The sequence below is a fragment of the Rhinolophus sinicus genome, chromosome 14 (genome assembly GCF_057876585.1).
Source record: "Rhinolophus sinicus isolate RSI-liver-muscle chromosome 14, RSI-T2T, whole genome shotgun sequence".
Taxonomy (NCBI): domain Eukaryota; kingdom Metazoa; phylum Chordata; class Mammalia; order Chiroptera; family Rhinolophidae; genus Rhinolophus; species Rhinolophus sinicus.
In genome coordinates, this window is record NC_142514.1 from 683,374 (window position 1) to 709,156 (window position 25,783).

At 57.7% G+C, this 25,783-nt stretch overlaps 2 protein-coding genes across 10 annotated transcripts in view; both read right to left on the reverse strand.

Moving 5' to 3' along the window:
* Positions 1 to 134: 134 nt before the first annotated feature.
* Positions 135 to 21,692, reverse strand: NADK (NAD kinase). Of its 3 annotated transcripts, none has more exons than XM_019712042.3 (12): positions 21,542 to 21,692; positions 13,721 to 13,939; positions 11,859 to 11,942; positions 5,950 to 6,079; positions 5,571 to 5,679; positions 5,400 to 5,485; positions 4,250 to 4,352; positions 3,763 to 3,917; positions 3,436 to 3,535; positions 3,103 to 3,260; positions 2,568 to 2,650; positions 135 to 2,070 (listed from the first exon to the last, which is right to left on the reverse strand). In XM_019712042.3, the coding sequence occupies exons 2-12, from the start codon at positions 13,897 to 13,899 to the stop codon at positions 1,899 to 1,901; spliced, it is 1,359 nt and encodes a 452-aa protein (XP_019567601.2). In that variant the 5' UTR covers positions 13,900 to 13,939; positions 21,542 to 21,692; the 3' UTR covers positions 135 to 1,898. The 3 variants fall into 3 exon arrangements, with proteins under 3 accessions (XP_019567601.2, XP_074190379.1, XP_074190378.2); XM_074334278.2 differs by lacking the exon at positions 21,542 to 21,692 and adding an exon at positions 20,501 to 20,680; XM_074334277.2 differs by lacking the exons at positions 3,103 to 3,260; positions 21,542 to 21,692 and adding an exon at positions 20,501 to 20,636.
* A 2,403-nt stretch (positions 21,693 to 24,095) lies between these two features.
* Positions 24,096 to 25,783, reverse strand: part of GNB1 (G protein subunit beta 1) — a 69,322-nt gene continuing 67,634 nt past the window's right edge. For all 7 annotated transcript variants that reach the window (XM_074334273.2, XM_074334270.2, XM_074334271.2 and 4 more), the window contains one exon: positions 24,096 to 25,757. The gene's annotated coding sequence lies outside the window, so the exon portion shown is untranslated. The remainder of the gene's footprint in view (positions 25,758 to 25,783) is intronic.

Sequence of the window (25,783 nt, forward strand, 5' to 3'; positions counted from 1 at the left end):
ACGGCACTCGGGACAGGACTCAACCCAGGCACCACCCGAGCAGGACCCTGTGTTTCCTGTTCTGGGGGTCATGGGCTCCCTGGGCGACTTCCAGTTGTTATAAATAAGCAAATAAAGTCATCACTCAACCCAACTTTGTAACAAGTCTGTTTATTGAAAGGATCTGAAAATAGTAATAAGGCTTTCAACATCATTTAACAAATTTTCAGGATATTAACAATATGAAACATTAAGAATTTGCTTCAAAAAATCCAAAGCCTTCTAGATCATTCCAACATCATGCTGCTTTAGGGCTGACACTTGCCTTTCTGTCTGAACAAGTGACCTGCATTCTGAACGCCGCTCTTTGGACATGAAGCCGGGCTGGGTTGGCCCCTCAGCCAGAGGTAGGCCGGTGGGCAGGCAGATGGTGGTGAGAATGGCCTCTGGTCCAACACCAGGCAACTGCCAGCCCACCGAGGCACCCAGAGGGGCAAGAGTGGGGGAGAGTGCTTGATGGACGTGCGTGGACAGTGGAGACTCCAAGGGTGGCTGCCCGTGTGGACCTTCCAAGTGGGCAAGGCACAGCCCCACCCATCACCCCAGAAGCGAGACCCAGGATGGCAGGGACGGGGGGGACAGCTCTTCCCTTCTCGCCAATTGAGCAGATGAAAACGCAGAGACAAACCAGTCACTCAAACAGGCCCATATTTAGGGTGCCTGCTGGGCGAGGGGGCAAGGCCACATGCAAACTGAGCCTCAACTCTGCCCATGGACCCCACACTCACGCACACGCCACCCCCACCCCGCCTCAGCTGCCAAGGGAGGAGTGAGTACTGGAATGACGGTTTCCAAGCACCCCAGGACCCACAGGGACAAAGAACAGAACCAACATGAATGTCACCACCACCGCTCTCTGCACCAACCTATTTGTCCCAATCTTCTTGTGACAAGTGCACAAGACCACAGCTTACTGAATCACCCATCTCTCTGTGTGAACTGTCACCCCCACCCACGGTGACCATGCTGGACTGGACAGAGGGTCCCAGCACACATCACACAGAACACATGTAAACACAGCACAAAGCTCCACTTCATGACAGTACAAACCCCTTTCCTCTGGACTCTTCAGTGCACCTGATAAAACCCATACAAGAGAATCTTTAACAAGTATACAGAGGATTTAAATCTCTTCCAGGGCGCAGAGGGTGGACCCTGATTTGTGAGGAATGTGTGTGGGTCCACCTGCCACGGCTCCCGGGCCACGGTGTGGCCCACTGCAGCACCCGACACGCCACAGCAGGGCTGGGAGGCAGGCAGGGGCCGAGGCAGGCGGGTGTGGGCAGCCCCAGTGCAGACCCCAGCAAAGGGCAGGGCCGCCGCCAACCAACTCCTACCTGCTCTTGGTGGAGGCGTCCCCTCCAGGACCTTCAAAGGAAAAGGAGCAGATGCAGGGGAAACCGTGGGGGCTGAAAGATCTCTGGCTGAGACATTTATTTCCAACATGAAAGGAAGATCTATCCGTCCTGATCCCCTCTGAGTTTAGCAGACTGGTTCGTGGAGTTTCCTGACGAGGGTCACAGGTAGCCCGTGCCACGCGCAGCCCTGCCCTGGGGACAGACTCTGACTGACAAAACGGGGGCGCGGTGCTGGCGTCAGAGCTCGGCCTCTGTGCGGCCACTTGGCTTACTTAGAAACGCAAAAAGAAGTCAGATTTACAATGTTAAAAACCGCTGATTTGGTCAAGAAAAGGCAGGTTCCAAGCTCGCTCTCTGGCTACGGGCAGGAGACGTGACACCGGATGCCCACACGGCTGTGACCCTCAGGCCGGCGTGCTCCGGGAGGGGGCGTGGGAAGGAGGCGGTAATGGGCAGGAGACAGGGCGCTCGGGGGCCTGAGCGCGGCCGCAGCAGCGCGGCCTAGCCCTCCCCGTCCTCTGCGTCTGCGTCCTCGTCCTCATCCTCGGCAAAGTGGGCCTGCCTCTTCCTCACGTTCCAGTGCAGACACTGGGCCAGGCTCCCGAACCAGTCGCTCACAGGGTCCCGCACACAGATGGAGGGCAGCGGATAGCAGGAGGTAGTGATGCTGATGCTGGAAGGCGACATGGCCGGTGAGCGCGCCCAGACCCCTGCCCAGGGCTGCGGCCACCGAACCAGCAAAGAGCCACACTGCACTGGGCTCCCCCGCCTGGCTGGAGGCCACCTCAGCCCTGCTCTTGTCACTTCCCGAGCAGCCTGGCCCCAAGTCCTCAGATGTATGGGGGCCAGGAAGCCTGTCACTTTCAGTCTCGTGTGAGGAGAGCCACCAGCTGGGGGCTCAGTGGTCCTGGTGGACGTCCCGGGACAGAGCCGTGCAGCCCTATCCGTGGAGGAGACCCTGGGAGGGGGTGGTGGGAATGGTAAGGGGACAGGATGGACGAGCGCAGCTGGCAAGTTACCACCAGGCTCCGCAGAATGTGGGACCCCGCAGCAACCTGAGTGACAGGCTGCCCGACAGGCACAGGCCCCTCCCCCCAGTGTGAGCATGCGTGACAAGGACCCTTGCTGCCTAATCCCTCACGCGCCACTGCAGCCCAGCAGCCCACTCACCTGTCTCCATGGCGGATCTCCTGTCTCTTTCGTCCGTCGAAGGACACCCAGGCCGTGTTCCTTGCTTCCGGGGACAGCATGATCTGAGGGAGTCAAGCAGGGCAGGTGTGGTTCGTGTGTGCAGCTGAGCCCCTCAGAACCCTGCCTGGCAGGTAGCCCCAGCCAGGGGCCTTTCAGGCGTGCACAGCGCCCACCACCTGCCGGGGCCAGCTCCAGGCCACCAGGTGCCATCCTGTGTCTCGCTGACATCAGCACTGGGGAACAGGACGGACAGCTGTGTGTCCAGGCCCAGAGCTCTATGCAGACACAGCCCCACCCACCAGGGCTCATTCTTTACCTGGGCCCGCTCAGCCTGTCCCCGCCCGACGTGGGCCCAGACAAGGACAGAGCAAGGCCCTTTCTGGCATCAGCAAAGTGGGGTCCACGGCCTGGGGGCCCCAAAGGACAAGGCTGCCTGGGCCAGAACAGGTAGTCAGTCCCACAGGCCCCACGCTAATGGCTCAAGCTGGAGAAGGTGGAGAGGGTGGGCTCTGACCTTCAGCTCAACCCCTGCCGGGACCACAATGGGCCGGAATGACAGCGAGTGGGGGCAGATGGGCGTGATCATGATGGCCGGCACGTTGGGGTGGATCATGGAGGCCCCAGCTGCGGCCGCGTACGCTGTGCTGCCCGTCGGGGTGGACACGATCACACCTGGGGACAGCCGCAGGGTCGCTCTCCACGCCCCCCCCACTGGGGTCCCCAGGGCACACCCACCGACCAGGCTGGACAGTCACGCCTGGGGACAGCCGCAGGGTCGCTCTCCACGCCCCCGCGGCCCCCCACCCAGTGGGGACCCGCAGGATGGAGACGCCCGACGCCCACCTACCATCGCCCTGCACAGTGGTGATGAGGTGCCCGTCCAGGTAGACGTCCACGTTGGACAGGTAGGAGGAGGGGCCTCTGTCAATCACCACCTCGTTCAAGACCTGGGGGGGCGGGGGGCGCCACCATGCACTGAGAGGCTGGGCAGCGCCCCCAGCTGCATCTACCCACAGACAGCCCTGCTCCTGGGCTCTCTGCGAGGTTCTGAGGATGGGGGCTCCCCGTTGGGGTCCAATCAAAGACCTCAAACCCTGCGCTCCTCCCCGAGACTTTAAGACAGGGAAGACAGGCTTGGGGACTCAGGGACTCGCTGAGGGACGTGTCCACAGACCTGGTACTGCATGACCTGCTTGCCGACCTCCACGTCCAGGTGTGCAGCCAGCAGCCCGTTCTCACCCAGCCCATTGGGGACGGCCACCTTCTCCCCTCTGAGCTCCTTCACGACCCTGACCTTCAGCCGGCTCCGGAGGACCACAGCTGCATTCCCTGGGGGCGCGGACGGGTCACACCCAGGGAGGTCAACAGGGGTGGGGGTGACACCCCAAAGGAAACAGAGACCCTCCCCCCCCAACGAGGGACTCCCTTTCTTCTCCCACCGTGAAAGCAACACTTCTGTGTCTTCTGCGAAAGTCAACAGGCACAGGAGCTTCAGCCCGCGACCTGCCCCCACTTCCCAGCGTCAGGAAAAAAGGCCTGAACTGGTGAAAATGCAGATCTCTGATGCTGAAACAGGGAAGCGTGCACTATGCCTGAGCCCAAGCCAAGTGAGGACACACGCGTGCCCAGAGCTGTGGTGGCTCCAGAACACGGCCACTCACCCTGTATCACCTGCGTAACTTGGGTCTGAAAGTTCTCGAAGTTGAAGGGGGTCAGGAAGCCCAGGGAGCCCAGGTGGAACGCCATAACCGGGGGCACGCTGCCCTGCGAGCCGACAAGGCGGGTCACTCAGCTGGCCAGTCCGCTCAGGTCATCGAGCCAGCCCCAGCACTGACCAACCCCCGCCATGTCTGTCTCTGAAGGGGAGGGTCAAGGCCAGGTGGGCCTGGCAGGGCTGGGCTGACGTGGGGTGACCACGAGAGGTCAGCAAGAGGTCGGGGAGGCAGGCGGCTCGGCCATGCGGAGAGCAACGGGACTGAGCAGCCCGCTGGCCAAAGGACAGGACGGGCGTGGGGAGCACAGTTCCCCCAGCGCCAAGCCCGAGCCCAGCAGGGTCTAGGTCGGTTGGGGGCGGGGGAGTGAGTGGGACTCCGGTCCCTGCCACATGGCTCCGTAGCCCCTGCTGGGCAGGAGGGCTTGGCGGAGGCGAGGCAGCAGGGCTCAGCTGCACTCGGGCCACCCCCGCGACGCTCACCGCTCTTCCCAAGCTGACTCTGCAGCACTGGGACTTGCTTATCTGCCACCTGGTGCCAAGGCCCCAGTCCACACTGCCCACAGGACCTGCTCGTCGTGCCCCACTGGCCACCATGCTCCCTTCCAGGCCCTCTCCACGGCCTCCACACCTGACCATCTAGTGCCCCTGGCTGGGTCCGTCCAGGAGAGGGTGGGCTCAGATGGCCCCCTTGACACCCTGCACATACCCTTGCCATCTCGCGACTCCCAGCATCTCCCCCATTGCCCTGGAGGGTCAGCCTGTGGCTGCTGCCCTTGCCCACGAGGCCACGCGGCACCAGCTCTCCTTGCGACGCCGTCTGAGGGCAGCTGCCCCAGGACGGTTTCTCCACCACTGCCCCTTCCCCTACTGGTGACAGCCAGCCTGTCCCAGCTTGTAGCACCACACAGAGCAGCCGCACCACGAGGTCTGTTTGTAAACCTGCTCTGTCCCCAAGTAACTGAACTTAAGGAAAGTCCATCTGTGTCAGAGTAAGAACGTGTGTGACTGCTCATGGGGGCACGAAGCTCGCGAGCAGGAAGGCAGGCATGGGATGCAGTGAGAGGGCCCGGGCAGCCTGAGACTGCCGGGAGTCTCACCTGGAAGAGCGAGGAGGCGTAGAGCAGGGTCCCGTCCCCCCCGAGGCATATGATGAAATCGATCTGGTTGGAAATGTCATCATAGTCTAGAAAACACGAGCAAGCGGTCATGGCTGCCCTCCAGGGTGGGGATGGTGCTGACCAGCCACCGCACAGAAGCGGGCGGCTCACCTTCTCTGAAGGTGCAGAATTTCCTCTTCACAGGGCCGAAGCTGTCGTCGCCCACGATGGCGGGGTCGTCCAGAACCTTCTTCTCCACATACACCACCATGTTGTTCTCCTGGAAGGCAGACAGCAGTCGGCCCAGGCCTGACGCCCACCCAACCACGCCGGCTCCGTGAGGGCCCCTCGCCTGCCCAGCGCGGTAGGACAGGACCGGGTCCTGTCCTGGCTGCAAACTGCTCGCTCCACCTACACAGCCCGCTGCCCACGGTCACGGAGGCCACTGCCTGGGACTGGCCTGCTGACCTCACCAGCCCTGAGCCTGCTGCTGGCTGAGTGGAGGGGGGTGCAGAGGGTGGGGGCGGCCCCCCCAGACCCGCCTGCTTGCCTCCATCAGGTACATGCACAGCTCCTTGAAGGGCTGCAGCAGGCTGGCATCCCGGATCTTCTTGATGACGAGGACACTCTTTGGGCACTTGTTCCACGTCAACCGCTGGCTGGCAGGGTCCTGGATGTGCCTGGGGGAGAGGAGCGTTCACACCAGGACTGGCCCCGCTGCCTGGGCGCAGGCAGGTCCAGAGTGGCCGACCTCCCGCCAGCTGCCCTCCCACCTGGAAGGGCCTCGCTAGGAGGCCACGTGCCCCAGGCAACTTGCTGCCTGAATGCGCCCACTGCTCACCTCAGGCCCTGAGCTCACACACGTGACCCCCCGAGGGCTCCTGAGGGGCAAACATTATGCACAGCCCAGCTCCACAAGGACCCTCCCTGCACCCAGCCGAGGTGCCAGCCTCTCGAACACCCAGACCGGCCGACTGGGGACAGTGCCCCCGGAGACCACTGCAGCCCCTCCGCTCCCCGCTTCCTGCTGGCTGGCATGTGGGATGCAGACCCATGTCTACACCACTGTGTCCAACTCAGCTGAGTCTCAACTTTTACAGTTAAACAACACCCTGTTTTTAACTGTAAAAACTGCTTCACCCTGTGACACTCCCCTGTGACGATCAGGTGGCTATGTGTCACTGCGGCTGTGCAAGCCACAGAATGCACAGCGCTGATGACCCTTGTGCAAGGGGCCCCTGGGTGTGAAGACGTGTCAGTGCAGGTCCGGTCAGTTATATGTAACACGTGCATCCTCTGTGGGGCGCTGACGGGGAGGCTGTGCGTGGGACCGAGGAGGGTGGGGGGACATGGGAAATCCCTGTGCCTTCCCCTCAATTTTGCTGTGAACCTAAAACTGCTCTAATAATTCTTCTAAAAGCCAGTGGGCGTCCTGCCGGAGAGGGATAGCCCCCCACCCCCCAAGGCGCGCTGGTGTGGGGAGGCCACACACACTGCGGTCCGAGGGCAGTGGGTCCTCGCCGAGGGGCCAGGCAGCCCCTCAGACAGCGCGTATGTCCTACTGTGCATCAGAGCTTGGGCTCGTGTGAGCGGTTGTGCTGGTGTCAGTGGGGCTGGTGAGCCCGTTCCTGCAAGGACACACTGTGAGTGTTGCTGTGTGTTACCGTGTGTGGCAGTGTGTTGGTGGGTCAGGTGGACATGAGTGTGAGTCAGTGTGGGTGTGTGTCCTGTGTGAGGGAGGATGTGTAAGTGTGCCAGGGGTGGTGGGAAGCAAAATGAAGGCAGAAGTCATGCTGGGGCGGAGCCCAGGCCTCTGGCTTCCTGAAGAGGGCAGAAGCTGGCAGCTAGCTGGCAGCACACTGGCAGAGCCTTCGCCTTCCATGTCCTGTCGCACCCTCAGGGCTCTGGCCCCTCCCAAGGACCATGCAGCAGCCCCACTGACCAAGGAGTAAGAGCCTGAGGGCTTTCGGGGTCAGGAAAGGGGAGGGAGGTGGCCCCACAACTCCTCACCGCCCCTCCTCCTACAAGGGCCCTGTTGCTAAGTAACAGATGGGGGAGCCAGAATGAGGCAGCTGGAGAGGCCAGAGGCTGGACCTGCTGCAGGAAACGGCCTTGATCCCCCTCTGCAGGGAATCTCCAGGTGCAGGCACACAGCCTCACACACTCACAGCAAACACACCTCAGTACCTAGCGTGCACATACACAGACACACACATGCACAGGCATTCAACGGACGGGCACATGTATCCTCACACAGGCTACGCTCATGACATGACACAGACACAGGCTCCCTATTCACACAGCCTCGCACAGGGACGGACACACACACACACACACCTGCACAGAAACATCACATATGTGTGCACTCATGAAGCCAGACACTATGCTTGTGTCTTCTGTGTGTCTCTATTTGTGAGTTTGCTTGTGGGGGTGTCTATGTGTACAAGCAAACTCACAAATACTTAGAGACACACAAGACACACAAGCACTCTGAAGGGATCACAGAAATACAACATATTGAAGCAACAGGTAACAAAAAAATATAAACATAGCAACACTTCAAGGCAGAAAACCAGTCCCACTGAGGATACACCTACTCTCTGCAAACAAGTTACGGCAGCTGGGAGGGGGGTAGAGCCCAGGGTGGCCCTGCCCCACCCTTCTCCCTCACTAGGGAAGACCCATCCCTCCAGGCCTGAGAGGGGAAGCTGCATGCCTGTGTGGGAGTGGTGTGGTGTGTGTGTGTGTGCATGCGTGCGTGCGTGCACACACGTGCCTGCATATATGCATGGGGGGCATATCTCGGAAGGGCCCCCAAGTGAGGCATGCCCCCACTCTGCAGCAGGGCAGCTGGAATGGGCGGTGTGTTCTGCACGAGTTGGAGCCAGGGCCCAAGGAGAAGGCTGGCCTGGAGGGGCCCTCAGGAGCTCCCGGGCTTCCGCCCGCTACAGCCCTGACCCTGCTGAGGCCCAGCCTGCGCCCTCCTCTGCCCATATCCCCAACTACAACAATTTCTCCCCTCAGCCCACCAGCCCCGCCTTCCTCGCTGGGGGCACCATTGGGGGCGTGTCAGGTGAGTTCAGTAGGCTGGCGGCAGGCATTTCCTGGGCGGCAGGCATTTCCTGGGCCGTGGGAGAAGGGAAAACGCAGACTTGCCCTAGGAGCCTCCAGCATGCTGTGGGAGGCACGGCCCCGCTTTCAGTGTGCAGTCAGAGGGAGTACACAGGCCACCCTCAGAAACCCAGTCTGAGGGGGAGACATAACCCTGTCCCCGTGCGACAGAGGAACCCATGCCAACGGGAAGTCTTCTTGGTGGGGAAGAGGAGGAGTGGGTGAACTGGGGACTCCCCGGGGGGCGGGAAGGATGAGCTTGAAGATGTCTGTCCTGACTCCACGGGCACCAAGCTGTGCAGCTGGAATCAGAAACCCACTGTGCCTCTGACTAGTGTGTAAGTCATGGGGACATCCCCGCCTGGCCTGGAACAAGCCGGGACCTGGTGGAGGACGAGGTCAAGAGCAGCACGTGACCAGGCCAGCCACCATGCTCGGCGCACGCCTCGGCCCACTGGGGACAGTTCTGAAAGCTGCCAGGCAAGTGGCACAAGGACGTCCCCGTTTGAGATGCAGGCCACAAGCCTGCCTCCTGGACTCTGGCTACCCCAGAGATGTGACAGCGCCGCTGGCAACCGTCAGAACCGTGACACAAACCACTAATAAAAGTGGCGGGTGTCTGACCTCGGCGCGATCCTGGCCGACCGTCACTCACCCTTTCTGGGCATCTCTGCAAGGAGATAGGTCTCTCATGACGTCCTCTAAGAGCTTCACCGCCTGCCCCGGCCGCATGTACAGCTCATGGGTAGGTGACGCCTGGCCTGTGCACAGCGTTTCCGTCACACTTGGCTAACGACAGGCGTGTCCCGCAAACCGGCCCCAACTCTCCCAACTGTGCATTTGTACTATACACCTGGTCTCACAGCCTCAAAACTGACAGCATGATGTTGCCCTGCAGGGACGTACTAAAGCCTATGAAACAACCACGACGAGAGCTTCCTGAAGTTCAAAACCAGATGGCAAACCACGGGTAACCTTGCTTTATGCCATCCTGTCGCCTAATCACCTGCTTAAGACAGAAAGTCCTCGTGCCCCTCTGACAGCAGAGGCCAGATCCGAGGTGCCCTGCGAGGCTGGCTGGCTGAGCTCAGCTGCCTTGGGCACCAGGACGAGGCCTGTCCAGCGTTCTGCTCCAGGTGCAGTGACAAGTCCCAGCAGAACACACAGAAATCTGAGCGGGGCTGTGGAACCGGCTGGGCCCATGGGAGGAGCTCTCAGGCCTGGGTCAGGAGAGAGGCGTGCACTCCCACACACGGCCACTGCTTGGCCCCAGGCCCTGGAAGCAGCATGGGTGGCTCAGAGCCCTTGCCGGGTCGGTCGGAGTCTGAGTTCTGGCTGAGGCACACACAAAGCCCCTTCCCCCACTGGCCCAGGCAGGCTCGCCGGCCGTGCCCTGCAGGGGCCGGGGCGCCAACTGGTCACTCAATTCCCTGCTGGGTCACCTTCCAAGGGAAATGCAGACCCTTCCCCAGCACACAAGCTGTGGGTGCCAGATGGGAGAGCGGGGATGCCTAGAGACCTGGCAGCTGACACAGCTGAGCCAAAGGTAACCAGGTGTTGGCCATTCCACGTTTCAATGTCAGGAAAGTACACCGGCATTCACAGTGAAATGTCAGAGGACAGAGCAGGACGTGCAGGCCCCAAAGACCAACCTACTGCCGTCTCTTCCTTTTCAACATCAGGAAGCAGGTCCATGGTATGAAACCACGGCCCACCCCGCTGCCGCACTGGGGGGCACAAGGTGGGGGACGGAGCCTGTTCCCCCAGATGACAGCCCCACCGCACAGTACCAGGCGCAGGCCTAGGAGGGTCAGTGAAAGCTGCTTACTCAACCCCCCTGGCAGCCCTGGGGGGGACACTGCTGGGGCACCTGTCCTCGCTCGGGCAGCCTCCCCGAACAGCCCCACCTGACCTTAGGGAGCAGCTCAGATGCCGCCGAGCTCACAAAACCCAGACACAGACAGTGACTGAGCTGGGCTGGGAGTTAGGTGATGGCTGATTGAAGAGGGATGGTGAGAGGCCCCTCAGGTGGCACTGAAACCGTGATGTGAGTGACAAGGAGAAAGCAGCTCTGTCAAGACCAGGAAATGCACGGCTTGGCCCGAAAGGCAGCTGGTGAAAGGCCAGGGCAGAGCCAGCCTGGGGGCAGGGCAGAGTGGGAGCAGCTGCGGGCACCCGTGGGCCAGGTTAGCAGTGTGTGCCATGCCGACTGCACTGTGGGGACACTAGAGGGGCCACTGGGGAGCAGGCAGGGTCAGGACCCAGCCACTGGGCAGCCACGCCCAGGCTCAGCGTCTGGCTGGAGAGGCGTGGCCCACACTACACTGGACAAACGCTGCCCTGCAGTTCCCCAGGCAGCCAGTAGGTGGCAGAACAGGCAGTTACCATCCCCCTAGCTGACGGCCAGGACCCACCAGGACGCCGGCCCCACCAGGACCCCGTTCAGAGGGGTCGTGCCCTGACGCCAGGGGTCCTGACCACCGGGCTGAGAGATGGGGGTGGCTGAGAGATGGGGGTGTCTGAGAGATGGGGGTGTCTGTGAGATGGGAGTGTCTGAGATGGGGGTGACTGTGAGATGGGGGTGGCTGAGATGGGGGTGGCTGTGAGATGGGGGTGGCCGGGATGGGGGTGGCCTGCTGTGGTGAGCAGCTCACAGGGAGCAAAGGCCCTCAGATGGGTCAGTCGCAGAAGAACGGCCAGGTCCCTGGGCTTCCCTCTAAACCAGGGACCCCGATGGGGGCTCCGCACAAAGGCTCAGGGGTGCTGAGGTGCGACAGGGTGCCCAGCCTGGCCATTAGGGCTAGAGCCAATTCTGATTTTTTTTCTTTTAACATAAATCACCAATATCAGGTAAGTCATTTCGGTGTGTTTTCATGAGACATCCAGCAGGCAGACCTCCACACAGAGCATCCTCACAGTTTTCCCGTCTGGAGCCAACAAATACCAGACGGGGGAAGCTGCGCTGACTGTCAGTGAGGCAGGAGAACCCCAGAAAACCACCCCACCTTCTTAGAGTTTAACTAGCGTCTCATCCGGCACCAATGACGGCCCTGCTCCCATCAGGCTGCGGCCAAAATGCAGCCCCTGCAAGTGGGTGTCTCTCAAATAAGTAAATTCAGATTTTCAAAAAAGCCAATTAACGTCTTGTATTTTAAGAATAATTAAAGGAGAAGCAGCTGAGCCACCAAATGTGCTAGCATGAAGTACGTCATTTTTCCTCCTGGAGTTTTTACTGCAAAAAACAAAAAACCACCTGTCTTAGTGGAGCTCCCCCCCCCGCCCATCCTGGAGGCTGGCACTCAGGTGACAACACTGTGCGCCAGAGCCCCGGGGGCCCCCAGCACTCACATGATGGTCTGGGGGTTCTGCAGCACACAGGCCTTTGGTCCAAACGTGGTCACTGGGCACGGCCCATGCAGAGAGCGCGTCCTCCTGTGGGGAGAGGGCACACAGCAGGTGAGCCGGCGGGCAGCCAGAGGACCGCATGTGTAGACACAGTGCAGGCTGTTCTTGACTCAGAAATGTCCTCATCAGAGTGACATGAACTCTGTCCAGTAGCCACAGGATGGTTCCGGAAGACTCCGCCCTGCTCTGCAGAGCTGATGGGCACGCCACATGCTGTCCAGGTAGCAATAGCAATTAGAGATAGATGGGACCACCTAGAAAAGCCCCTCAGAACAAGGGTCCACCCCAGAACAGGGACCGCGATCTTGGGGGACGGGCCTGGAATCTGGATTTGTGCAGTGTCTTGGTAAGTCTATCTGAGGCCTAGTCTTCAGGTCTACACTTGGGAACCAAGATTTGGGAAACCATCCCAAGGAATCCCAATGCAAATGTTAACAAAACGCTTATTCTGAGTTGTACTGTCAACACAGAAGATGCTACGTGAGAGGCCCAACTTTCCAATATTTGAAAAGTGACTCAGCCACAATCACGTCATTTCACAAAGGGCACTGCGGCCAGCCCATGCCCCAGGGACGCCACTCAGGGGCCTTCCCTCTCCTGTCCTCAAGGACCCAGCACCCCCTGGCAAGGGGCCAAAGGAGCACCGAGGACACTCCCACGTGATAGGGCAAAGGGAAGTGTTCACCCCCTCACAGAACACCAGCCTCCAGCGCCTCATGGTCTCTGCCCCAAAAATACTGCCAGCAAGACAGCCGGTCGGAGCTGCAGCCTTGCTCTCGTCTCCAACTCCCGACTCAGGGTCAACGAGGTCTCAGATCCCAATGCAGACAAACCGGACTTTCTCTTGTCCTGCAGAGGCCGCAGCCCTCAGCCGCAGCGTGCATAAAGGCCTGGCGTGCTGCCCTCGCGGGCGTGTCGGGAGTGCTCGGGCCACCCCTATGGCCTTTGGGACAAAGACCCTGGCGGTGCGTTCAGAGCTCCTCTGTCTACGTTGGTGTTTACTTCTCAGCTCTCCTCCTCAAGAACTGGCTGTGACCGGGCACACCCCTCGGCCCTCCCCTCCCGACACCGGGAGAGGCACCTCTGACCTGCTGCCACTGCTCAGTGTGCTCTGAAGCAGAAGGTGCGTGGTGCAAACCCCACAAAACCAAAACCAAGCACAGTGCTGTCCCATGCGTGGTCTGGGTCGGACGGTCAACGGACACTGAGGAGGGCGTCACAGGGAGGCTGCTGCCGGCCGCACTCAGGGGTTGAACTTCCTACCCAGAAGCCATGCCAGCACCGCGTCCCTGCACTACTGCCCATAGACCATGGTGACGGGCGCTGCGGGCACCCCCACCTCATCCAGCTGTCAGCCCCTCCTGCATTTCACAGGCATGACCCTTGCTTCAGAGGCAACGCTCGCTCGGGCAGCTGCCACTGAACCCCCTGCATTCACTGTTCCGGAAACCAGAGGAGCATCCACACGTGTCACCACAGCTGCGCGCTCAGCACAGGGTGTCTACCCCACAGCCCGGAGGCCGCGTGAGGCCCTCCATCAGCCCAGCCATTTGGGGCCACAAACCTCACACCTCATGTTCAAGTGCAAGTGGGCCCACTGATGGGGAAGCAGCTGGAAGCCAGCCGGCCTCTGTAGACACGCTCAGGCAGTGCCCCCTCCCCAACAGTACCCCGAAGAGCCCTTCTTCAGTCTTTTTGAGTGAGCTCCTGAGTGTGCTCTTCACACCCAACAGCGGGAGGGGAGAGAGGGAGGGAGGGAGGAAGGGAGGGAGGGAGGAGGGGAGGGGCCACGAAGGCCTTCGTACCTGAACTCCTTGGTGCTCGCCAGGGCAGGCGAGGCAGACAGGCTGCGGGACTTGGCCCGACCCCTGATGGGGGCGCCGAGCACCCAGTCCTCATCCCCAGAACACGCGGAGCAGCGGTAGGAGGCCGCGTCTGCACTCGGCCCCTTCCTCATGTTGACTTTTTCTTGCTCCATTTCCATCGTTGATGAACGAGGGCTTTGTTGAGAAACACGCTGACCCCTTAGTTTAATAAAATAAAGGAAGTAAGTAAGTGTGCACAAAACAATGTCTACACATGCGTGTTCCTAGGCCATCAGGGAAATGGCCGAAATCCACTTTACCAAAGAACTTTGAAAATAGCCTGTTTCCATCCAAAACATACTGAGAACTCAAGAACCTCTCTGGTTTTTAAGAAGTCTAGAAGAGCTGAAGGTCGAAGAAGAGGAAAACCACCTGGCCAGGGCTGCGAGCAGCATTTTCTCACAAACCAGGGCGGGGATGCAGCAATTCACAGAGACTCGGGGCTGTGATTTTAAGCATCCGAGTCCAGGAAAGCTCAACAAATAGCCTCAGTAACAGTGGCCGGCAGGTACACATGACTCCAGGCCCTGGAGTCCAGGCTTTTAATCCAGCGCCAGTGAAACACCAAAACTGACCTATTTAAGCCTCAAGGAAAACTTCAACTTCCAAAAAGTAGTGAAGGTAGTGAGAACTTTCTCTTCTGACTACAGTACAATAAAACCAGGACGAGAGCAGAAACAGAAAGAAAGCCGCTCTGGGGACGTACGGACTTCCTTTTAACCAACTTAGGGATCAAACGACACCAACGCCAATGCTACAGCACATGGAAAAGATAAGAGTGTAAACTCGAAACACAGCCCGTGCCTCACGCCCGTGAAACTGTGCTAAGACTCTTGAGAATGAAGAGTAACAAGCTGACGGTTTACTCAATAAAGCGAGAAAAGGAATAAAATCAGCCCGAGACAGGCAGAACAGGTGATGAAAATAGAGGCAGAAATCAATACACTGAAAAATGGGAAAAGAACACAACTTGGACAAAAACTGTAATAAATAAACCAGTGTCGATCGAGGGATTAAAAGAAGTATGCTAATTGGAAAACCTGGAGCAGAAAGTAATTCTCGAAGACAATACCCGACTGACTGGAGAAGGAGGGATAACAGACCTCACACAGTGGCGGCTGAGGCTGAGGCTGGGCCTGCCAGGCCCTCTCAGGAGCCAAAGAGAACAGGACGGGCTTCATGGCTTAGGAAGACCCCTACGAGGGGCACCCAGGTGGAAGCCAGCTGAGTAAGTGCCACACAACTCACTTCACCACAGGCCCAGGAAGCAAGGTCACAACACACCCCATACGTTCTATCACAGAGGAAAACGCCCTCTTAACTTGAGGAAGAGGCAGCCGCTGGCACTAGAGGGACAGATATGGGGAGGAGGGCAGGAGGAAGCTCGGAACTCCAGACAAGCCTGTGATCTTCAAGTTAAGGTCAAAGGTGACAGGTCCCTGAACACACACACACACACACACACACACACACACACACACACCCGTGCTTCACAATCACCTCGGGCTTTGGAAACTCTGAGTTCCCACACCCCGCCTGGACCCACAGGCATCAGCTCTAAAGTGCCCCCCCCAGGTGATTCTAATGTTTAGCTTGGGGTGACAACACTGCCTAGTGGAGCAAAATCCCCCAAAGCTTCAGAAACTGATGTTTTATCCAAAGAGACGGCAAATTCAATGAAAAGCAGAACCTACAAAAACATGTCTGATATAACCGCTCCTATCTGGCACTGCATGGTGACTACAGCCAGTGCAATAAGGCAAGAAAATGAAATAAAGGCAGAACACACGTGCAGGTGACATGGTCTTCTACGTAGAAAATCAGGAATCTACAAAAAAGTGACCACAGCTAATAAGTGAGTTTATTAGCAAGGTTGCAGGAGACAAATTCAATACACAAAAATAAATTGTAGGGCCGGCCTGGTGGCTCAGGTGGTTGGAGCGCCGTGCTCCTAACACCGAAGTTCGCCGGTTCGATTCCCACATGGGCCAGTGAGCTGCGCCCTACAGCTAAGATTGTGAACAACGGCTCTCCCAGGCGCTGGGCTGCCATGAGCAGCTGGAGGTTGGTGTGAGCTGCTGTGTGCTGCCGCGGGTTACTGTGTGCCACCATGAGTAGCCGGCAGCCGGCGAGAGCCACCATGAGCCGCTGTGAGCGGACGACCAACAACCGGCGACCGACTGTCTCAGCGAGGGGGGGGCGGAGCGCAAGGCTCATAACACCAGCAGGGGCCAGGGAGCTGTGTCCTACACAACTAGACTGAGAAACAACGGCTTGAACCGGAGTGGGGGGGGAGGCGGAAGAAAAGGAGGAAATAAATGATAATGAGATGTAAATGTAACAAAACAAACAGAGGCCTTGTATGCGGAAGATAATACAACACTGATGAAATGAAATCCAAGAGGGGAGATGACCCCGCACATGGGCTGGAAGACTCAACACTGTAAAGGTGTCACTTCTCCCAAAATTGATCTATAGGTTTAATATAATTTCTATAAAAATCCAGGCAAGCTTATTGTAAAATTTACCTGGAAAGGTACGGGTGCTGGAACAGCTAACACAATTTTTAAACGGAAGACCAGAGGGAGATGAACTGCTCTGATCTGAGACTTAATCTCCAATGATAATGATCAAGACCGAGGCATCTGGTGGAAGGCAGACACACAGATCAACGGGACAGGGTGGAGCCCAGAAATAGGACACAAATATGCTCAACTGACGTGTGCCAAAGGTGACACATGCGTCAGTGGGGGAAAGAGAGTGTTTTCAGCAAACGGTGCTAGAGCAATCGGACACCCAGAGGCAGAAAAGTGAGCCTCAACCCAAACTTCATACTTAACACAAAATCGAACTCAAAATGGATCAAAATCAGTTACATTAGAAATACACCATAAACTATAAAACTTTTTAAGAAAACATAGGAGAAAATTTGGGGCACCAAGGCCAAAGAGAATTTTTTATACATGATATAAAAAGCACAGTCCATAAAAGGTAAAAAACATAAACTTCATTCAAGTTAGAAACTTGCTCTGTGGAAGATACTGTCGAGAGGACTAAAAATCAAACTACACAGAGTGGCCAGTTAGCTCAGTTGGTTAGAGCACGGTGCTAATAACACCAAGGTTGCCAGATCGATCCCCACATAGTCCACTATGAGCTGCCCGCTCTTTAAAAATAAAAAAAAAATCAAGTTACAGACTGGAGAGAACATTTGCAAACTAGATATCCAACAAAGGACTCTATCTAGACTATATAAAGAACTCTCAAAGCACAATAAAAAAGCATAGAATCCAATTAGAAACGGGCAAGAGATGAACAGACCATGGTAAGTATAAGTGTGGGAGAAACCAGTATTTCATTAGCCACTAGGAAATGCAAGTAAAACCACAAGGACATTGCCACACACCTACTGGGACCTCTGAAATTACTCAAGCCAGGGCTGTGGAGAAACCATCCCACACACTGGGTGGGAACGTGACAGGCACCGTCACTCTGGAAGACAGGTGGGCCGTTTATTATAAAAACTAAAGCTACCTGGGCATTTATCCCAGAGAAACAAAACTGATGTTCACATAGAGTCTGCCTCTGAGCGTCACCTGAGCGTCACCTGCGCGTCACAGCAGCTTTCCGTGCAGTGGCCAAAGGTTGAGATAGGCCAAAAGCTGAGATGGCCCAGCTGCTGAAGGGATGATCACACGTGGTATATCCACACAATAGGAGGGAATGATCAACGGAGACCTGCAACCGTGTGGCTGGATCTCAGGCATCATGTGCGAAAGCCAACCTGAAAGGGCCACAGACTGATGGAGCCCAGGTACACATTCTCGGAGTGACAAAATTAAAGGGGGGAACAGACGAGCAGTCACCAGAGAATGTGGATGGCAACTGGGGCGGGGCTACTCCTCAGTGTGACGAACACTTCTGAATCTCAATTGATCGTGTTGGTGGTTACACAAATGCAGACATGGGGGAACACCACACAGAATCACACATGCGTACAATCCGGCGAAATCACCATACTTTTCCAACACCCACTTCCTGGTTATCATGACACTGGGAAGCGGCACAGAGGCTCTCTGTACTCTTTACAACCTCCTGGGTGTCTGTAAGTATTTCAAAAAAGGTTAATAAAAAAGGATAAACAGGGCCAGCCCGGTGGCTCAGGCTGGAGCACAGGTTGGAGCTCCGTGCTCCTAACTCCGAAGGCTGCCGGTTCGATTCCCATGTGGGCCAGTGGGCTCTCAACCACAAGGTTGCCAGTTTGATTCCTCGAGTCCCACAAGGGATGGTGGGCATCGCCCCCTGCAACTAAGATTGAACACGGCACCTTGAGCTGAGCTGCCGCTAAGCCCCCGGATGGCTCAGTTGGTTGGAGCGCGTCCTCTCAACCACAAGGTTGCCGGTTCGACTCCCGCAAGGGATGGTGGGCTGTGCCCCCTGCAACTAGCAATGGCAACTGGACCTGGAGCTGAGCTGCGCCCTCCACAACTAAGATTGAAAGGACAACTTGACTTGGAAAAAGTCCTGAAAGTACACACTGTTCCCCAATAAAGTCCTGTTCCCCTTCCCCAATAAAAAAATCTTAAAAAAAAAAGGATAAACTAATCAAATCACTAACCACAAATGTATTTGAAACTGCCTATTCTATTACATATTATCCAGGAGCTGTTACTTGCAAAGACTAACTTGATGACTAGGCAGTAAACTAATTTATGAGATAATCATATTGACTATGAAAACCAGCTTTTAAAATTTATGTCATCCCCATCACGCATGTTTTGAAAATGGTGAAGCGGGGCTCACATTTAGTTCAAGTTTGGTTGGCCTGTTAACTGTTCTAAAGGACGCAATTCTAACTCCATCTAAGTTGCTGACAGCAGGAATCTAATTTTAAAAAACAACTTCTGCATAGGAAAGTTTAATTAGGAAAATAGTGTTGGAGCACAGTAACAGAGTATTCAGAGATAAAGAACTCACAAGATGATGAGACACACTGAAATGCCAATAAGTCACACACACACCTAACACAATACATGATGTCCAGAGTGAGCTCTCAACACGTATGCTGAAATACTGAATGGAGAAGTAGTTTATTTGGTGACAGAAACGGAAAACTATCCAACCTCATTATTAGCACTGAGTTGGGGAAAAGGTGTCTATTAAATCGCCTTTCTCTTCTTCTCCCCCTCCCCCCAATAACACTCAGTGCAGGGAAGGATGTGCTGAGATGTGTGAGTGGAGAAAGACCTTCCGAAAAGTTCAATGGCCACGTCAAGCAAGAGCCTGAGCTTCCACCCATGCGCCTTCCAGGACAGAGATGTGAAGGGCCTTTGCGGAGAGGTGGCTGCACCCCTCCTACGCAGAGGAGAAAATGAGGGTCTGTGCGGCTCTACCTGAAACCAGTCTCACCCCATCTTGTTCACTGCAGTGAGTGGGGCACCTCCACCTTCTGTCTCTGAATACTTTTCACTGACTGTCTAACAAGTGTTTACCCGTCCCATGCATTAAACTTCCGCAATGTGGCAATGTGGGTCAGGGCAAGAGGACAAATGGAAGTCCGCCAGTACAAACAACAGTCACAAGCCGACCCCGACCTGTGCAGGACTCAAGGCCACAGTGCTTGCCCAGGTTTAAGTGGACGGAGTGACGCCCCCCAGAGGAGGCCCTGCAGGCTGGTTCCAACCCGCCAGCCCCCCAGCTCCCCCCACCGCAGGTCCCCTCCCACTGTTTCTTGACGCCCCCTGAGCTGTTGTAACACAGGAAAGTTGTGATTTCAGGTAACAAAGATGTGGGTCTATCAACTGCCATAAAAAACCACCTGCCTCTTCATTTTGCAGGTTAAACCTACTTTTGCTCAAGCGCTAAATCAATACATCGACTGTTTCCTGTTGTACTTGTCAGGGGCACCTTTCCCTTATTTGTCGGCCTCCTACAGGCCCCAAGAACTGCTACTTTGCCAGCCGGCTGGGAGACCCCGGTATCACGCGGTTTTGTGCTAGCAACGTAAACCTACCCGCAAGTTCAAAGAAAAACCAGGCCGTCCTCCAAGTGCAACCACTGTGTTAGGCCCTGTGCTAGCACTTGCCCCTGTCCTCGAGACCCTTGGTGGCAGTAGCACAGGTGACAAGGAAAGGACTCCGTGTGACCGCTGGGCACAGAGGTCTGCAAGGCCGAGCGGTGGGGGGCGTCGTCCAGAAAGACGGGAGAATAACTCATTTATCCCCCCGGGAGGGCGCGGTGAGACCACGGACGAGGGCGCGGTCTGCACGATTCCCGAGACCGATGAGTAAGTCTCCGAGGAAGGAGGCGGTAACCAGTTATTCAGGAGCAAAGGCGCCCGAGCGCGGGGCGCGGCGGCCCGGCGGCCCGCGGGGCCTCGGGCCAGCGGGCGGAGATCGGCACCCAGTGCAGAGGCGCCTGCGGAGACCACCGCGTAGTTTGAAGCCCCGGCCTGAGCGCTGCCCAGGAGGGCCAGACGCCCAAGCCGCCCACGACACGCGGGCTCGGGGAGGCCGCCCAGCGGCCGCCCGGGGGGCCGGAGCTCGAGTTGGGGTCGGCCGCTCAGGCCCGGCCCACGTGGGGGAGACGCCGCATTCCCCGGGGCGGGGGCAGCGGCCAGCGCGTCCGGCGTCCACACCCGGGCGCAGGGCCCCGATCCTCCTACCCCGGCTCCCCGCGACCCCAGACGGCGGGCCGGGCCCAGCGGCGGCGCGCACTCACCGTTCGTTGCCGCGGGCACCTACGGGGCCGGCCCCTCGCTGGGCCGAGCCCGCGGACCCCGCTGCCCCTCCGCCGCTCGCCGTCGCTAGCCGGCCCCCGGCGCCGCGGCCGTACCCCGCCCCATGGCCGCCCGGCCCGCGGCGCCGGCCCGCCGAGAGGCAATGCCGCCGCGCCGCCAGTGCGCACGCGCGCCCCCGCCCCACGCATGCGCCCGCCCCGCCCGCCCCGCCAGGCGCCTGCGCCCCGCTCCCCGCCCACCCCCGCGCAAATGGGGCGGGACGCACGGACGCCCGCCCAGGATTGGGGGAGGCGGCTGGGGCGGGGCCAGTGGCCGGATCCCGGCTGCCCGCCAACCACCAATCCCTGGCCTCCAGACTCCCGCGTCGGCAGCCTGCGGGCCCGCACCCCCTGACCCTGGCCCCTGGTCGCCCCGCTCCCCTGTACCGCAGGCCGGGCTGGCTGACTGCAGGCCCCGATGAGTGACGATACCACCCGCCCAGATTCCATGACTGCCCCGGCGTGCCTCTGCTTAGAAGGAGCGTGGTTTGGGAAGCAAACCTCGCTGTGAGCAGGCGGCACAGAACCCCGTCCCTAGGCTGCCAGCGCAGCTGGGGGAGCGCGCCTCGCCCACCCCACGCAGTCTGGCCTGGCGGGTCCTCGCACACCACCCCGCACCTCGGTGGCTCTGGGCTTGCCGACACTTTCCGCCCCCCCCCCCAGGATTGGCGGACCCAGAGAGGAGGCAGGGCGCCAAGGCCACAGTGCCCACCTTGTAGCTTCTGGGGGAGGTGCCAGGTACCGGTTTGCTGAATCGAAGGTTACCCAGGAATCGTGTCCCAGCCGCGTCAGGGACACGGCTGTGAACAAGCTGCTGCAGGGTCACTGTAGATGAACCAGGCTATGCACTGTGGGGTGCTTTGTAACCTGCCTGGCTCCCCGAGTGCCAGCCATCACTGCTTCTCTACGCTGGGGTTTCCCTAACACGGAGCACACGGCCCCCCTGCAGCAGCCTGGCCCCCGGCTTTCCCCAGGCCCTCATACCTCCTGCTGTTAGTCTTCTGCAGCTGGGACTCCTGGCCCTGTGTCGAGACCTGGGACACTGCTGTCACAGAAAAGGTCACGTCTCACTGCTGTCCTGGGACCATTGGGCAGTGAGGTCACCAAAGGTGGCTGGAATGTGGGGGCAAGGATGATGGGAATTTGAGGGGATTTCTCAACCTCTGCGACTTCCCCATCTGGTTGTTTTGTAATCCCAGCTGGTTCTCCAAAATGACAAGCCACACCCACAGGAGAGGCCTTGGAGTTGTCCTTTTGCATGTAACATTAACATAATATTAAACATGATCCAGCTCTGGCACTGGGCCAGACCTCCCGTCTAGAGCTGGGCAGTCTACAGAGAAGGCACCAAGGCATGAGTGCGAGCAGTGTCACTAGCCTAGGTCCCATAACAGTCACCCTTCCTGTGTACCCTTCTCTAAAGGGAACTTGTGCAGGTGTGTGCTTAGAGTCACAGAAACCTTCTGTCCCCCCGGACCTCCGGACCTCGAGATTTCAGGCTGGAGAGCTTCCCCATTTCAGAGATGAGGAAACAGACTGAGGCTTGCTTCAGCTGCCTCGGGTTGTGCAATTTCTCCCAGAAGGCCAGGTCCCACCCTGGGTAATCAAGAGGCTTGGAGCTCACACCCTTAAGGGCTTTCAGTTGGTTAGAAAACAATGCTGGGAGGGGTGCCTTAGGGCACCTGGAAGGTTCCCAACGGAGGTGTGCCTTGGGCTGAATCCAAAGGCTGAGCTGGCTGTAGTGGGGAGAGGAGAGGGCCAGCAGTGAGAACAGAGGCTGGGGTGGGGGTGGGGATGGGGGTGGGGATGGATGCTAGTCAGGCCAGTTTGGGTTGGGCATAGGATTAGGGGGTCTGCCTCAGAGGGCCTCAGGAGTCTGGAAAGGCAGGAAGTCTTCCTTCTGGGCCAGCGTGGGTGACACGCCCAAGCTGTAATCTTCCTGCAGGCAGAGCTGCAGACCCTTAACATAATTTGCTGTTTCTTTGTCTTAAACACGGCTCCCACATTGTATAAGCTGCACACCCCCAAAACCTGGACACACCCTCTTGTGAGGGTTGAATGATGGGGGACAGCAGGGTTGATGGGGAAGGAGAAGCCGGGAGCCTGGGCCATGGAGGGCGGTGTTTGTTGGGGCTGCTCTCCCACAGCTGGACTCATGGGGGGGCAGAGGCACCCTGGATTTTGGGTGCAGCCTGGGGGGTGCTGCCTGGCTTTCGGGTGCAGTCAGGGGGTGCCCCAGGCTCTCAGGTGCGGTGGCAGGAAGGAGTGTTCCTCTTCTGGCTCCTGCTCCCAGCTCTGGCCTCTGCTGTGCCGGCTGGAAGAACGGGATGAACAGAGGCTGCCCAGCACACAAAACGGGCCTGGGTTGCAGGGGAGGCCGGGAGGCACCCAGGCTCCCTGTGGCGGGGGTGTGTCTACGCGAAGGGCATCTTGTCTCCCAGCCTCTGGCCTCCAGCCAGCATGCCTAGGACAAGTCCGTCCCCTCCTGCCTGGTCTTACCTCCCCAGGGGCCAGTGTTCCAAACTGTCCACTTGGCAGGTTTTAGGAGACAGGGTGAGGGAGCAGTCTCTTTTCCTGCAGACCTACTAAATGCCAGACACACAACTGTGTCAGAGCAAAACCTTCACCTCGCAAAGGGACCCACCCTGACTGGAGACAGGAAGAGCACTGGGCAGGGGGAGCCCCACAGCTGCGAACCTGGGGTGGGTGGGGGATGTCTTTGGTGGTGAAGCGTCCAGCGCCGCCCACTCTAGCACCTCACACACAAGGCCTCTAGGAAGCAGGTGCTTTTGTGGTCAGTTTTCACGGGGAATCGGGGGCACAGAGAGGCCAAGTAACTTGCTGGAGATCACTCAGCGAGGATGCGGAGCGGCAGTTTGGCCCTGGCTCTGGGAAGGACACAGCAGGATTCGAGGCGGGGGCAGGGCTGGGTGGGCTTGTTCTCGCCCCGCCCACTGGGAGCAGCCCAGAGCAGTCCCCCAGGCAGGTAGGGGAGGGCGGGTGTGTGCTGCTGAGGACTCCCTTGTCACCGCAGGGCAGCAGGGACCCTTGCCTTCCAGTCCCCAGGGGTGGGGCCACGTTGAGAGCCATGCCCTGGGAAGAGGTGGCAGCTGCTGTCCTCCACTCTCGCACTCTAAGGTTTTGTCTCACTTTGGTAGCAGACGCTCATTTTTCCTTCCAGGATGCTGGTTTTTATTCAGACTGAGATGAACGCTGCAGTCAGAAGGGAAGGCTGTCTCTGGAGTAATGCCCTCAGATATCTCAGCGAGTGAAGAGGGAGCGAGGGCCACCCCAGGACAGCACGGGTCAGTCTGGATGGTGACAGGTGGACAGGGCTGCTGGGCCCATGCTGCTCTGAAGGGCCTGTCGGAGGACCCTCCTTTCATGGACTCCTTGTGATGGGGACAAGAGATGGCAGGAGTGGGCAGCCCAGGGGCGGTGAGGCACTGCCCAGGCGACCAGTTGGCCAGTCCTGATGCGCGGGGAAGGCGGCCGCCTCCAGACTGAGCGGCCGCCAAGAAGCAGCCACACCAGGCCCTCATGTCCAACTGCTTTATTACATCTTAAATAACAGTACAGTTTAATACAGTATCTATCTTGCAGCCAGCTTCCTTGCAGTACAGACGTAAAATTAAATATGAAAGGTGGAAGGGTACAGGGAGCAGACAGCTTAGAGGTGTGGATGGGAAGGGCTGGGGCTCCCGCTGACTCTGCAGGCCCAGGCCTCCGCGAGTCCGCACTTCTGTACAGGGTGCTGCAGACGGACAGACGAGAAGCCACTACTGCTGCTACGGGAGTGCGGGGCCACCACGCTCCTGTCCAAACGCTGCTGCTGGCCCCGGGCTCGCCACAGACCCAGAGATGTCCACCTCAGGAAACTGACCGGCGTCCCATGCCCAAGGCTCGCTCCACGGGGGACAGGCCGAGAGGAAGTTATGAAGAGGAAGGCCGGATGCCCGCCCCTGCCCCCGCCCCCCAGAATCCAACAGCGATCATTTGGAACAGGACTTGTTTAGAGAAACGAAGAAACAGTGACTTATCCTGCTACTCAAGCGTGTAGAGCTGCGGACTGTACTGCTTCCGGAGCGTGCAGAGTCGCGACAGGAAGTGGAGAGAGAGCCGCAATGGTTACAATTCAGAGGTTATTTCTTCAAAGAAAAAGAACAACTGAGGACCGAGTCCTATATGCACGGTTGAGCATTTCTACAGCATGCGAGTCTAAGGGGTCACCCACCCAATATGGCAAACGACCAAATGTTTTAAAATTTAACTTAGAAACTTTGAGATCATTATTTTCAAAACATTGATTTGTACATGGTTTCATACACAAAGAGTTGACTATCCGAGCACAGGATGGGCACCTCTCTTGAAAACAGAGGTTCTCGAAGGCCGGGTGGGGCTCAGGGTGGAGCCAGGCAGTTGTTAGAAACTCCCCCCAACTTCACAGGGAAGGCCGGGCTGGGAGGGTGAGAAACTGAGAAGGCAGGGTGGGCAGGGCAGAAAGTGCCTGTTTGGACTTGGCCAATGACAGTCACACATCCAAGACTGTCAACAGCATGTGCCTGGTGACATCACTTCTCAGCATAGTCCTTTCTAGGCCACATCTGTGCACGACAATTCTGGGAAACCAGACAAGAAAGAAAAACCGGGGACTAAGTTTACATCACTGACAATTTCAGAGAGGCTGCACTAGACCCTCTTTCTCTGTCTAACTAGTGAACATAAAAGGAGATAGATGTCTTAAAAAGGAAATACGAACGTTTTCAAAATCCTGTTACGAACACAACCTGAAACTTAGAGCCCATTACAGGTAAAGTCCGCAATGGTTTTGCACCAGCATCTCCCCAACAGGGTCCCTGGTCTTAAATTCAAACCAACTAGTGAGCTGGTGTGTCTCACAATCACACTCAAGTGTACTCTCTGGTTAACATTTTTATTACAGTATTTCCTTTTAAATTCATTCAAGACAAAAAGACAAGACAATGGTCCCGGAAGGAATGCGTGAGTCGTCGAGTTTACAGCAGATTCTTCTCTGTGGGGATTGTGCTCTTGGTCTCAGCAGTTAAGTGAAGGAAAGATCTTGCCCTTTTGTAGTTCGGGGTGGGGGGGGGGGCGTCCACGTTAGTAGGGTGGATTGGAAATGCTGTCACTGTAACGCTTCAGGGTGGGGTGGTCTTCCAGTCACCATGGCGTCCACCTGCTGTTTCAAACAGAGTTTAAAAAATC